Genomic DNA, 15,022 nt, shown 5'->3' with positions numbered 1-15,022 from the left:
GATATATTTTCCAAAACAGCACAGTTCCCCTCACCATAACAGGTAACTGTGAAGGGTTTCAAGAGCACCAAGAGATCATCACATGCACCAATCATCTTCTATATTTCTTGACAGTATGAGCAAAACAGCATCTGAGACACACATTGACCAATTCAGGGAATTACAATTTTGTTTTTATCTGGCAATTCCTTTGTCCTCCTTTCCTTTTATTTTTTCCTGTTCTCTTGAGTTTTAGGCTGTGTCTGTGTGTGTGTGTGTGTGTGTGTGTGTGTGTGTGTGTGTGAGAGAGAGAGAGAGGGTAACAGTTTCAAAAGTGCCGAAGTGATTTAGGCAACTAAATCCTATTTTCAAACGTGATTTACGTACTTTGGAGCCTAAATCCTAACTCCTAAGTGCATTAGTCATTCTGAAAATGGGGCCTAGACTTCTAAGTCACTTAGGGTCTTTTGAATTTTTTTACTCAGGATCTTTAACTATAAAATGTTTGGTGGGATAGTCATATATTGTGAACCAGTTGTCTCACAGAAGTCCAAAGTAGCTCTAAGTGAAATCTGCTTGAGAATGTCACCAGGAGCTATGAAGGCCTAAGTTGCAAAGTAAAATTCCATTCTAATCATCCTATAAGGTATATTAGTCAGGGGAGGTACGTTTTAAAGCTCTGTGGTCAATTGATCTTCTAGGAATCAGAAAATCACAAAGAAGTATGTTCCAAAGGAATTTTGAAAGTGGATAAAATAATCCAATATTCCACAGCAGTATATATTAATTTGAACAGAGATTAATCTAAAAAACTAGGAGTGCAGGATTGCCTTCTTCAGAAATGAGGGCATGAAGCAAAAGACTGAATCTTGCTATAGAGTATTGACCACTTTTTCCTCGCATCATAAATGTAAAAGTAAGCAAGTACCTGGTTTAGATTAGAGTGAAGTGGTCAAAGATTTTCTATTACACATTTTCTATTTCTGTCTGTCCGAATTGTTTACAAGTATTTTAAAAAATTTATATGGGTCTCACCCTCTCTCTCTCTCTTTTTTTTTTAGCTGCTTGGTTCTAATGAGTGCTATAATTTTTGTTATCCCCGATGGTCTCAAATTAAGCTTGTTGGATTAGTCAGGCCTAAGCTCTAGTGAGGCCACATCATACTACATTTTGTAAGGACATGATGATTTTGAGTAATTCCAAATGTCTTTAGAAGGTGATATTGAGGCTCTTGCTCTGTTAATCATGTTTTCACTATTTTTCTCACCTCCACACTGCCATCATTTTTAGGCCCTTGCTTGAAAATTTGTACACAAATTGATCCATTGTTTTTCACAAGACCTTGAAGCTGGCTAGCATTCATTTCAATTCATTTAAAAGGCTTGTTTGTGCGGAAAGAAAATCATGAGGAGGTGCATCAGAATTACAGTCATTATTTGTATATGTCTAGTGCTGTTGAGAGAGGTTTTTATGTAATTACTACATGTGTGGCTTTCAAAAAGCACTCCGCATCAGTGCTGGCCTAACTCTGTACCCCTTGAAGACATTGGTAAAACTCCCACTTCCGTGGAAGCAGAGTTAGGCCACAAGTGAAAATTCTACCTTATAAAACTAGGAACACGGCAGCCTCATGCTGATCCAACTACATGAGGTCTCTTAAGTATCTGTATAGAACCCGTTACATTCTGGCAGTATATAGGCAGTAAAGACTTGTACCAAAGTGTCAGCGTTTAGTACGACAGTATCACAGGATCGCTTTCCAAAATTAGCTATATAATTTTCCCTCTCCTTTTGAGCATCCCCTGATATTTATCTTTGTCATTTCTCTTTCCTTTCCACCTTCTTCCTCATTGAAGAAGGGATACAGCAACACATAGCTTTGGAGAAGTGATTGTTCCTCATCTATACTTGTTCTCCAAATTGGTGTCGTCCATAAATCTACTCTCATCCACTTACATCTTTTTTTAAGTTCCTGTCGTACAGTTTTTTGTTTGTTTGGAGACATAGAAATAAGTTATGGGTAGGTTTCAGCCAAAAGAGCTGACAATTGGGGTTTGTGACAGTCTAGTTAGTCACCTAAACTATACACACATCACCAAATGGTGACAACTGGGAAGGGGGAGATGGTTGTGAGGGAATGCAAAGAGAACAAAGTTAAGCTTTCAGAGCACTCCAATACATGCTTTGAATGCTACATATATAGAGCAGAGGGTACTGTCTTCAGAAAGCATAATTTATGGGTAAGTAATTTTATCTTTGATACTAAGCAGTGAAATAATTATTACAAAGATTTTTTTGGTAGCATAATGCAGGCTTTATAGAATTCTGTATACGTTGGACCTGTTTCTCCACTGCCATGTACCCTGTGTAGTTATTTACACCTGGGGAATATGGACACCACGTGGTTTCAAATCACAATAGTAGCATTTTGCACCCATGTTGCACAGGTGTAAATAACTACACAAGGTGCTAGGTAGTGGAGAATCAGAATCATGGTGTCTGTTTTAAATATAACACACATTTTTCAGGTCATCCTGTGCCACTGTTTATTCCAACTTGCCTTGAGATTTTTCTTTTTAAAAATAAGTTGAGCAATTGGAGGAGGAACTTTTTCTAAGACTCGCTTTCTACAATGGGCCACTCTATTAAAAGCTGCTTTTTAATTTGATATCTGCAACAGTACAAGTTGAATTCCAGGATACTGCAAGCTGTAGTTCCATGTACCGTGCCAGTATAACTGTGCCGAATACTAATAAATTTATTTCTGTTTTCCTTCTGTCAGCTGCAATAGACCATTTGCTTTAAGGCCCCAATCAAAACACCACTGAAGTGAAGGAGAGTCTTCAGTGGCCTTTGGGGAAGATTCTTAAAGCAATGGACTGAGCTTGCTGTGTTGTGAAAGTTACCTTAATTTCTTCAGCTGTAACAATTAAGGGCAATTCTGAGATGTAACTAAAAGACAGGTTACAGATTAATGCACGAAGGATGAATCTGTGAGTGTTTAATGCACATCTGTAGATTACATTTCAAATGAAAATGTATTATTCCTATTTTGGAATGACAACAAGGGTGTTTAATAATTAGTATGTGACGTGTATTGTTATGTACACAAATAATATACTTATCTTTTTTCCAAATACCCTTACAGGGCACCTTTACATATTTTCTTAACCTAAAATATGGGAACAGGGGTGTTGTTTGTGTGGCTGTGTTTGTTTTAATAATTTTAAGAGTATGTGAAAATCAATGTTTTGTTTTTCTGTTTTCAATAAATATTTGATTTCATTTGCTGTTTGGCTTGATTTTTGTGTGCCTTTTACACAAACTGTATTTTGACAGTCATTGGCTGTTAACAGGTATTTTAAGTGGAGTTTTGAATATTGTGAGTCAGATTATTTTCCATATAATAAATCTGTTTTAAGGACACTGCCCTCTTCAGGCACATTTTAGCAAATTACAGTACTAGACCTCATTACAGCACTATATAAATGATGTATGGTGGCTCTATCATTGCCGTTCAGTTGATACATTTAATTTGATAAAGGAGATGTCAAGTTTCTATGGTGGTGGGTAGAGAAATGGGGAGGGAAAGTGCCATCCATGTAACTTTAACATGAGCTGTAGCATAGTGCACAAATGATACACTCTCTCAGAACGGTGGCTTTTGCTTTCTCAAAATTGAGGGGCAGGGCAAAATCACTCTTTTTTGGGAAGATTGACACTTTGCAAATCAGGTTTCAAACTACTCTATGCTGAGCAAAAGCAAAATCTTGTCACAGTTGGTGATAGTAAATTGCATCAAAGAAGAAAATTCTCTTAGAGGCAACATTTTCATGGGTTTTTAATCTTGTTCATCATGAGTTGTGTCTGGAAGCTCAATAGGAAGAGCTTGAGGAAACAGGAAACTCACGAGAGACTTCGGAGGAAAAGCAGAGAAATACTAAAGAACATATTGTTTGCTTCAGTGCTATTTGTTTTTTCTCACTTTTTCCCCCCATGAACTTGAGTTTGGAAAAGAAAAAGCCCTTTCTTCGGTGTGTGGTTTTAGGGATTCTGAGTGTGGCCCAGTGTTCAAAAAGAAGAAGAAAAAAATCCACCATGAATGAATAGGCGGACCCATTCACTTTAGTGTGACATTTTGTGCTAGATTGTGACATTACATTTTGCCATGAGTAAGGGGCTGTCCTGCCCCAAGAGCACCTCAGGGAATGGACTGTGAGAATTAAAAATTTGTTCTCTGGTCTCTGCCTGAGCAATCAAGGAACCAGGAATTTGCTACTGGTCTATTTCAGTATCAGATTGTTTCCCACGCTACGCTAGTTTGGTGAATAAATGTCTCTGTTCTACAATGGCAGATCTGGGAACAGAATTCAGATCTCCTGACTCTGGATCTGATGGCCCATCCTCAGCAGCATGCTGTACAGCCCACAGTATATTTATGCCTATTGGTAGGTTCAAGGCTTAAAAGGAGACTGTCGCTAATTGCCCACCCAGAATGATGAGGATCATACTTAAGCATGTGTCTCTTGAGGCACATCCCCTCTTCCTATGCTCCACCCTTTTTTCAACCTGTGTTTTCAAGAAAGGTACATAGTTCTCCACACCAACCAGTACTCTACTTAAACTCTCTCTCTCTGAGCCTCCACAACACCCACGAGACACGGCTGTGCATCAAGCAAGGCCATGCAGGATTGAGGCCTATGTAGAAACGCCAGTGGTGTTTTCTCAGGATGATATTTGCATCTGAGCACATTCAGGATTCTAGAGGCACTATCTATTGGTAAATGCTCTGCGATTACATTGGTTTCTTTGTAATACGGATTAATAGCAAGCTTGGCAAAATAAAAAAAAATGTCCTTTGTAGATCATCATTCACGCTGGTTTGTTTTTGTGCTCTGAAATGTGAATTTGGTGCTTCAAACTTTCTAGTTGCTCTGTTAGTAAAGGGAAACTTTTATTTTTTAGATATTTAATAAGATATTTTTTTCAAATCAGTACAAAAAATTTAAATACAAAAATTATTTGCTATTGACATATCTCATACATATCCTGGAAACTCACCAAAGTCACCAGTGTCTGGTAAACTGTCCATTGCCACCAACATTCCATAAAATATCTGAGATCACGCACCGCACTAGAGTCATTGCAGCGCTGTGTTGGTAATACACTGCATTAAACTCTGTATTTAAATAATGGTAATGCCAGTTAAATTTTTTTTTTTTTCCTGCACGGAAGTTCCTAGTTCATTTTGAATTAAATAGGGTTGCATTAGTCAAGACATAGAAGATGTGTTCAGTCTACTTTTAAACTAATGGAATAGTGTGATGTGCAACACTGAAAAGGGAAACACAGAAAAGTACCCTATAAAGATATTTTTAAATTAATCTCAGTAATTAATTTTTTTGCTGTGAGATTAGCACCATTGTTGAACAGACAGTACCTTGTAAAAATGTTGCTTCCCCCACATACACGCACATTTGATGCCTATGTATGCTCATATACAAACTTAGGCAATCGGTAACATAAATAAAAAGAACTGGAAATCAGTTATTACATTAAAAGAAATTGTTCTCAAATGAATCATAAGAGTTTAAGGCCAGTAGGGACCATTAGATTATCTAGTCTGACCTGTATATAAGAGGCCACCGACACCTCTCCGCACCCACGCACAATGGAAATGAGAGAAAAGTAAAAGAGTTTGTTTGATCCTTATTACTAATGAAAATTATTGGGCAACCTCAAACTAGTTTGTTTATTATTTAGCAAACAGAGCAAGTGCCACTTTTGCTGTACGTTCATTAATAAGCTAATTTTGGCTGAATCCCAGAACAAGCGCATTCTCTTAAAAGCCAAACAGAATGCAGTTTCTTAGGAAAGGTCTGGGAAAATGCGTGTATTTATACTGCACTGATGTTCGTTGGCCAAAATGCTACATTATTTTAATAATTTGGCATAACATCCCTAAAGTCATTAGACTAAAACCATATGTCAGGTCTACCATGTCTACCTTCTGCTTTGTAAATATATATGGAGGCTTCTTGAGTGCTGTGGTATTAAGGGTTGATCTATTGCCCACTGAAGTCAGTGGCAATTTTCCTTTTGATTCCAATGGCTGTTTGGATAAAGCAGTGAATTAAAATTCTCTTGTGCGAATATTCTTTTCCATCTTAAGTGTGTTGTTAAAAGAAACTGTCCTGTGATACTGTATGTGGGGAAAATAAGGATTTCAGCTAAGAGAATCTTTGCTTATGGTGCAGGTTTAGATAAACCCTGCTTTTAAAAAAAAAAAAAAAAAAGCATTACTCAGACTTATATATATATCAGATCATTTCATACTGACACATTCTGTTTAAGTTATCTTTTCATCTCACACTTTAGATCAATGTTCAGTTAAATAGGCAACAGGAGTGAGTGATGTATGCAAGATTTGACCCTTAATACTGTACTATTGTGAATGAAATGAAGTAAGTATGGTATCACAGAAATATATAATGTACAGCTAATATGTCCCCATTGGATACAGAACAACTGTTATAAACCGGATACACATCATAAAATATGTTCACCACACCATTTTTATAACAAGCTGTGCATAATGTGAAACTTTGTTGTACAAGAGGGATCTAAAACTGTCAGTAAATGCATCTTTCAATGGTATAAAAGTTTGAAGCAGAGGAAAAGAGTTGTAATTTTGTCTGGGGTTTTTGTTTTGTTTTGTGTTTACATCGGATACAGTAAATATCCTGAGAAAGAGGAGTGAACGTACTGCCCCGCATAGAGCCCTGCTGCTTGTTCAGATGGCATCTGAATATAAACTTTGTCTCCAGGCATCAGCTGAATGACGGTGCTTCCAGAAGCTTGATCCAGGAAGCCTTTTTTATATTCATCGTATGTGTACATCAGTGGCTCATTGTTCTTGTACAAAGCTACCCAGATGCTGGCCCCTTTACAGTGAATGTGGTAGGCAAAGTAGTAAATCCCAGGGATCTCGCAGGTGAAGATACCAGTCTGTGGGTTATAGTTCTGCCTGCCATTGTAGAGAAGCTTGTCAAATTTCACAGGCACCCCGACCCGTGGGAAGGGTGTGGTGAGTTCTGCCGTGAATGCAGGCATTTCATAGACAGTGCCACCATTCTTGCCTTTCTTGCCCATATAGCCAGGTGGGGTCTTCACTCCATCAATGCCAGGCCCCAGCTCTGGCAAATATTGTCCAATGGCCGGTGGGGTGGGTGGGATTATTATTGGAGGACCAGGTGGACCCGGAGGCCCTGGAGGACCCTGAAGACCCGGCTGGCCAGGTGGACCAAGTGCCCCAGGTTTTCCTGGTGGTCCTTGCAGCCCTGAAACACCAGGTTTCCCTACTCCTGGAAAGCCTGGTGGACCGGGTACACCTGGTTCTCCTTTAGGTCCTGGAAGTCCAGGTGGTCCTATTGGGCCGCTGGGTCCTGCGATACCTGGGATTCCAGATGGACCTTGATGGCCTTGATCACCGGGGATTCCACGTTCCCCTTTAGGTCCTAATTGCCCAGGAACACCAGGCAGACCTGGCAAACCTTTGTGACCAGCTTCTCCCTTTGGCCCTATTGGACCAGGTAGTCCTCTAAGACCCGGGGGTCCTACTTCCCCAGGAAAACCTGGCTTTCCTGGGAAACCTTGTAGGCCAGGTTCACCTTTTGGACCAATAGGACCTTGAGGCCCTACAGGTCCACCTTCTCCTTTTGGTCCTGGGAAACCAACAGCACCGGATGGCCCCATTATTCCTGGTAATCCTGGTTGACCTGGCTCCCCGGGGGGCCCACCCATGCCAGGGGGACCCATGTGCCCTTTCTCACCTTTAGGCCCCAGTGCTCCAGGGAAACCACCTATGCCACGATCACCTTTAGGCCCAGGAAATCCTGGTTTCCCAATCCCTGGTAGGCCTGGGGGTCCTGGTAAACCTGGCAAGCCTTGTTCCCCTTTTCCACCTGGGAATCCAGGCTGGCCTGGGATTCCATCTTGGCCTGGTTTTCCAACACCTGGAAGGCCAGGTGGACCTTGAATCCCAGGTGCCCCAAGAAGACCTTGTGGCCCTCGTTCACCTGGAAGTCCTGGTTTACCTATAGGTCCCTGTGGTCCTGGAAACCCAATCATTCCTGGTTTGCCTATCCCTGGGAGTCCAACTGGACCTGGAGGGCCAGGTAACCCAGGTGGACCTTTTAACCCTGGTAAACCTGGAATCCCAATGCCTTTTTCTCCTTTAGGCCCTTGAAGCCCCGGGAGTCCTGGTGGTCCTTTCATTCCTGGTTCACCCTTTACTCCTGGTGGTCCTGGTAATCCTTGACCACCTGGTTTTCCTATTCCAGGCAGTCCAGGAGGCCCTGGTGGTCCCTGTGGCCCTGGTATTCCCATAGGCCCAATCTCTCCCTTTGGTCCCATCTCACCTCTTGAGCCAGGGAGCCCCATTGCTCCTGGTTTTCCAGGCATTCCAGGCATACCTGGTTTGCCTATTCCCGGATATCCTTGTGGACCTGGTTTTCCTTTGGCTCCTGGCACTCCATGACCTGGTAATCCTGGGGCACCTGGTGGCCCTCTTGGTCCAGGCTCACCTGGGGGACCTTGCTCACCTCTCAAACTGGCTAACGGCATTTCTGTTTTTAAGAAAAGAAAGAGAGAGAACAACCATAATTTTACCTTTATTGGAAATCATGTATGCAGTTTAAATAGCTTGGTCTCATTTAGATATTGCTTGGATTTGTGGTAGATACACTAGGTACTACCACCTTATGGCCCCAGTAGTTGATTAGAATTAAACATGGCACTTTTATTGTTCTGAATGATTTCATGCACCCCGAATTTCACTTTATTCATAGTTTAAGTGAAATAGTTATTTTCCCCTCAAAATATTTCATTCATTTTTATGTAAAAGCTATCCATACCGTAGGTCAATTTGCCACATATATGGGCCAACTTTCAAGTCTGTGATGAAATGCAAAAAGCCTTGAATTTTGAGTTGTTCTTTATTTTGTTATAAATATGTCACCCCTCTAGTTGATGACTTACGATTACTTAGTTTACACTTAAATGTTTTGCTGGTATAGCTGTACCATTGTAACTATCCTGACAAAACTCTTCCAGTGTAGATGCAGCTTACACCAGCAAAAAAGTGCTTTTCTTCAGATAGCTTTTCCTGGTTTGAGAAGCAAAATAAGCTAAGTAGCCAAACACACTTTTATGCCAGTATAGCTGCATCTACACTCAGGTTTTTGCTGGCAGATGTGTTGCCAAAAAAAAAAACAAAAAAAAAACCCACCCACATCCCTAACCTGTGCTGCTATGCCAGCAAAAGTTTCTTCTGTAGACCTGGCCTACAAGGCAAGATGTATCTCATTCTAATGCTTTCACTTGATTAAATTGTTGAGTAAACATATTTTGTAAAATATTCACCTCACTAATATATATGACAATTTCTGTTGGGCAACTCTCTTAAGTCTACGCTTTTTAGTAAGTCAGTGTATTTCAGCACTGATGGCAGCCGGCTATACACAAAAATTTATAGTGAGATGTTAAGAATTGAATTTAATCAACGAAAACCAGAAAAAGGTATTTACCAGTGTGATATCTTCAGCATGATCCTTAAATCTGGCATTCTTAGTCTTTTCTACCCCATTACCCCTAAATCACCCATTTTTTCCTCTCATGACCCCATATCCCCATTCTTTTCTGTCTCTGAATGTTGTGCCATTTCAGTTTAAAATATCTAAACTGATTTGATACACAATAATTTAATAATCTGTATTGGCTCAATGCATCAAACTGCTCGGGGCTAGACTGTAGCTTTGCCACAGCCCTGTGAATGAGGAAGTATGTAGCAACACAGGGAAGGAATTGTACCTCTGGGAGGCACAATTCCTGCCCTGCTTCCCCCTTGTTTCAGAAGTGGGTGGTGGGTGTTAGTGATTTGTTGACGTATATCCGCAACAAACAATAACATCCTGTGCATCTGCTCAGCTGTTCTGGCTGGTGCTTTAGGGAGCGTGGAGTCAAAGCTCTACCCCCTCCTAACTCACTTGTGTGCATGGGTGAGAGGGAAACAGCATGTGCAGGGTCCATGTAGGAACATAAAGGGAGTTCTTAATCCCCCTTAAATCCCTGCACAGGCACACACAGAGCAAGGGACAATCTACTCATAACATGTATATAGCACTTAATATCTTCAAAGCACTGTACAAACACTAAGTGCTTTACACCCTATGCAGTAGATAAGTTTTACTTCCATTTTACATCCTACTCATACTACCAGTTTTCCCTGTAGACTGCAGGTTTTCAGACCTTTCTATATAGGTCTTGCAGGGAAAACATACCAGACTACAGAGAAATTCCCTGCTGATTGGCCGCCCTCCTCCATTAACCCTTGTAATAGGATGGTTTGCCCTGTGCGATGGAGGGCCTGGGGATAAGCCAACCTGATTACAGAAAAAAGAATGAGGAGGACTTGTGGCACCTTAGAGACTAACACATTTATTTGGACATAAGCTTTCGTGAGCTACAGCTCCCTTCATCGGATGCATGCAGTGGAAAATACAGTAGGAAGATACATATATACATAGAGAACATGAAAAAATGGGGGTTGCCATACCAACTCTAACGAGACTAATCAATTAAGGTGGGCTATTATCAGCAGGCAAAAAAAAACCTTTTGTAGTGATAATCAGGATGGCCCATTTCAAACAGTTGACAAGAAGGCGTGAGTAACAGTAGGGGAAAAAATTAGCAAGGGGAAACAGTTTTTACTTTGTGTAATGACCCATCCACTCCCAGTCGTTATTCAAGCCTAATTTAATGGTGTCCAGTTTGCAAATTAATTGATTAGTCTCATTAGAGTTGGTATGGCAACCCCCATTTTTTCATGTTCTCTGTGTGTATATATATATATATCTATCTTCCTATTGTATTTTCCACTGCATGCTTCCGATGAAGTGGGTTTTAGCCCATGAAAGCTTATGCCCAAATAAATTTGTTAGTCTCTAAGGTGCCACAAGTACTCCTGTTCTTTTTGCTGATACAGACTAACACGGCTACCACTTTGAAACCTGATTACAGAGTGAACCTCACCTGAGGGGAATCAGGCAATTCCCGATAAAGAGCAGAAGGTGACTGCAGTAATAGACTGAGAGCCGGGCTTAAGTGGTGATAAAGCTCAGCTGGGAAAAGTTCTGGAAGGAGAGCTAGGCAGAAAGCCTAGGGATTAAGACCAGCTCTCCAGGCAGGCAGGACTGGGAGAGACCCTGATTAAGAAGGGAAGAGAGGGAATTACCAAGAGGCGACCTTAAAAGGCTGGATAGGAAGTGGCCAAGAGAAAACTGCAGCTCAGGTAAAGGAGCAGACCTAGTTGTTTAATACAGAGCACTGGGCTGGAAGCTAGAGTAAAGGGTGGGACTGAGTTCCCTGTTGGCCTGAAAGAAGCACCCTAGGGAGGTGGAAGGATTTTTGTTTGTGTTAAAGAGATTTGTTTGGGATTGTGACCCTGGGAAGGGTGCCCTTAATATGGGGACCCAGCCAGAGGGCTGAGCTACTGACAGGGAAACTGCCACAGCACTGGAGTGACTGTCAGGGCTAGCTCAGCAAGTGAGTTGTTGTGCTATGCCTGGCCACGAGAGGGCCCCTAGCAGTGTGTGACCCTGGTTACATCTCCCTTCCTGAGGAAAGCAGTTATTGGGCTGCTCCTGCAATAGGCCAGGGGTCAGCAACCTTTCAGAAGTGGTGAGCCGAGTCTTCATTTATTCACTTTAATTTAAGGTTTCGTGTGCCTGTAATACACTTTAAAGTTTTTAAAAGGTCTCTTCCTAAAGTCTATAATATATAACTAAACTATTGTTGTATGTAAAGTAAATAAGGTTTTTAAAATGCTTAAGAAGCTTCATTTAAAATTTAAATTAAAATGCAGTGCCAGGTTGCAATGCCACTCACTCAAATTTGCTGCCCCCCTGTCACGATGGAGGGGTGGCTGGGCCACATCTGAGTGAGTGACACTGTGAGCTGGTGGTTGGCCCCTCCCCACTTCTACCACAAGCAGATTCAGCCACATTCATTGGGCATGTATCCGAGCATGCTCTTCTGTGGCAGGGTGCGTGCTAGGCTGTGTAAGCATCTGGCTGCAGAAGCAATGGGCAGTGATGTTTTATGACCATTATTTGTCTGCAGTTAGGTACTAATTATGATTCCTAAAATATTAACCCAATGTTGGTCCCTGCAGGTCTGAGAGGAGTGGGGAGGGGGTTTCACTTGGTCTGTTTACCTTTATCTTTTTTTGGCACCATCTCTTTGCCGAGCATAGGCAGCTGTGGGATTTCTTTCATGTACTGAGGCAGGTGAGGGTATTCTTTTCCATATTGCATGTGTGGCACCTCCTTGCCCATGTGCTGCATTGGAGTGCCTTCTTTGCCCAGTGGCATGTGAGGTACTTGTTGTCCAAGGGCCTGATATTGTGGGATTTGGGGTGGCAGCTGCTTGATCCCATAATAGATGCCCCCTTGAATGGATCTCACTAGCTCTAGGTAAACTGTTACAGCCACTGCCAGCAGCTGCACAGGGGCTAACAGCGCAGCCATGACCTGCAGGAGTAGAGAAAAGGGAATAATTATTGCACATAAAAATCTGCAAATGATATTTTCATAGCCGAAATCTTGTATCTTACCCAAAGCCCCTTGCTCTCTGCAGCAAACGGGACCTAAATTCTGTAGCAAGATCTCTGGATTCTGCATCACTGGTGAAATCATTTTTAGCAGCTTCATATGCACTTTAATAGGAAGATTTGTTTAGACCTAAAAATGAATAATCCACTCAATACAGTAGTCCCTGTATTTGTTTATACTAAATCCAGTTTCTTTTATACTATTGCTGCTCCCACACTTTCAGGTTTCACTGAACCACAGGTTGTTGGTATTGTAAATGCATATCTGCACTCCAGAAGTTGTTAGGGGAGCTGGAAGTTAGAGTAACTGGATATGGGATGCCTTGGGCTTTTGTCACCTGGGCAGGCGGGGGAAGCAAATTAGGATTTGTGGGATAAGCGCATTAGCTGAATCCTCTTACTAAAATAATCAGAGGTGAAATAGTTAACTGTGCTGTTTAAGTTCCCATCTTTGTGTTAATACCCCATTGAGAGGAACAGGGCGCTTCACCCCTCACAGAGCTTTTGTATTAAGCTATCTATGAGCTCAGGCAGACATTACATTGGCTACACTCAGGCCATGTGTCTGCTCTCCTCACGATAATGAGGGCTAGAAATGTAACTTTAAAAAAAAGAAAAGCTCAGATTCTGGAGCAGAAATCTGCATCATGGGGTGAATTCTGTGACTACAATATACACAGGGTCCTGATTGTATGTCTCAGTCCTTGTTCTTAGTTATAATTGAATGTCCAACCAGCTCATTTCGCTTTTGTATTGGCCGCATTATTGGCGGGACGTAGGGATTCAGAGAACTGGGAGTTTCCTAGGAAAGAACAGATTTTGGGGACCAGAGTAGGGTGTGGCCATAGATGATCTGAGGCAGTGGGAAGAGTCTCTATAGGCTATGCTTTACTGGGTATTTTAGTATTTGTGGTTTGGCTGCTAGTGTCCAAATGTACGCTGCAAACTTTGGGCCTGCTTCTGTCTTCCCTTACTTCCCCCAGGCCTCAAACTCAGCCGCAGGGAATGCTTTGAGCAAGGAGGTTCCCACACCTGGTAGCGATGTGTCAAAATAGCTCTTCACCACCCCCCATCACGTATGTGGAGGCATGACCAGGGCAGAGTACTCTGGGTATTCTTGGCTGTGGAACAGCATCTAGGAGGCCAGCTAGCTCCTTTACTTTACACGGGGGGCTGGGCAGGCCACTGGATGGTCTGAAAATCCAGAGAAGTGCAAAGGCAGCTAAAGCCAGTTTCTTTCCCTCCCTCTCCTACCACCTCCTCTTTGCAAAGTGCAGCTTGGGGCCCAACAAAGAATTGGGGCCCTTTTTGTCTTGGTGGTGACAAAGTAAATTGTACTGAACAAGGCACTATGTCCATAATGAGGCATATTTTGGGGCAGAGCAGTGTTGCCATCCTCCTGCTCAGGCCAGGTATATATGGAGTCTATCAGTTCCTGGACCCTGTGAAGGAGGGTCCTGCCTCATAAATATGGCTGCTACTACTAAGGCCCTGCCCCCTAGAGACTGGGGTTCACTTGGTAGAGAGACCATACCAGGCGTGGCAGGACTCTCCGTCTCTAAGGGGTGAGTTCCCCAGCTCAGCCATTAGTGGGCCAGGCCAGAGCCCGCCAGGCTCAGTGTGGATTGGACCTGGGCCTCCACCCCAACAGGAGGGGGAAGGCCAGTGGTCCTGCACTGAAGATAGATTCTTCCTATGGAATAGGGAGCAGTGCGCCCCTCCCCCAGCCCAAGGAGGGAAGATAGGGGGTTGACCAACCAGGCATCCCCAGAAGCTGAGGGAAAGTGGGAATGGCCACTGCCCCCTCCCAGAATACCCCAGGGGTAAGTCCTAGGGCAGGTCTGTGAGAGCAGAAGGGGATGTGTGAATAAGGGGTCTCAGTTCGGGGAGGGAGGGATAAGGGTGGTTGGAGCCCAGGGCGGTGAGTACAGTGGTGGGGTGGGAGGGCTGCAGCAGTGGCTCCTGTTGCTGTCTTAAAAACTGGGCCTGCGGTTCTTGTCTCCCCCCTGACCCTGAGGTGATGGAAGTGGGCAGGGAGGTTGGGGATCAATGCAATGAATGGAGCACTGGCAGGTACCCTGCTCCTGGCTTGTTGAGCCTCCCGTGGGTCACAAGAACCTCCCAAAAGCTCCAGCAACCCACAGGGAGCAGATCCAGCAGTGAAGTGGTTGTGCACTCCACCAGCTGCTCTGACCCCACCTCCCTTCTCCAGGACCCTCAGGCCATCCTACGTCAGGGAGAGTGTAAGGCAAGTGGGACAAAGGCAGCTGGACCAGGTTAGGTTAGGGAGACCTGGGGAGCAAAAGGAATCTAGGGAAGGATCAACTTGGGGTTGGGTTGCTCCTACTAGCTCCAGCCCCAAGCTCCCCCTTT

General features: G+C 43.0%; 1 protein-coding gene across 1 annotated transcript in view; it reads right to left on the bottom strand.

Moving 5' to 3' along the window:
- Nucleotides 1-4,728: 4,728 nt before the first annotated feature.
- The window catches only part of COL8A1 (collagen type VIII alpha 1 chain), a 115,565-nt gene continuing 105,271 nt past the window's right edge, over nt 4,729-15,022 (bottom strand). Inside the window, exons 3-4 of the mRNA XM_074973509.1 lie at nt 12,254-12,569; nt 4,729-8,606 (exon numbers count right to left, since the gene is read on the bottom strand). Coding sequence (XP_074829610.1) covers nt 6,700-8,606; nt 12,254-12,566 — 2,220 coding nt within the window. The 5' untranslated portion in view covers nt 12,567-12,569 and the 3' untranslated portion in view covers nt 4,729-6,699. The remainder of the gene's footprint in view (nt 8,607-12,253; nt 12,570-15,022) is intronic.

The sequence above is a fragment of the Natator depressus genome, chromosome 1 (genome assembly GCF_965152275.1).
Source record: "Natator depressus isolate rNatDep1 chromosome 1, rNatDep2.hap1, whole genome shotgun sequence".
In the NCBI taxonomy this organism is placed as follows: Eukaryota; Metazoa; Chordata; order Testudines; family Cheloniidae; genus Natator; species Natator depressus.
This window is presented reverse-complemented; position numbering and strand designations above follow the sequence as displayed.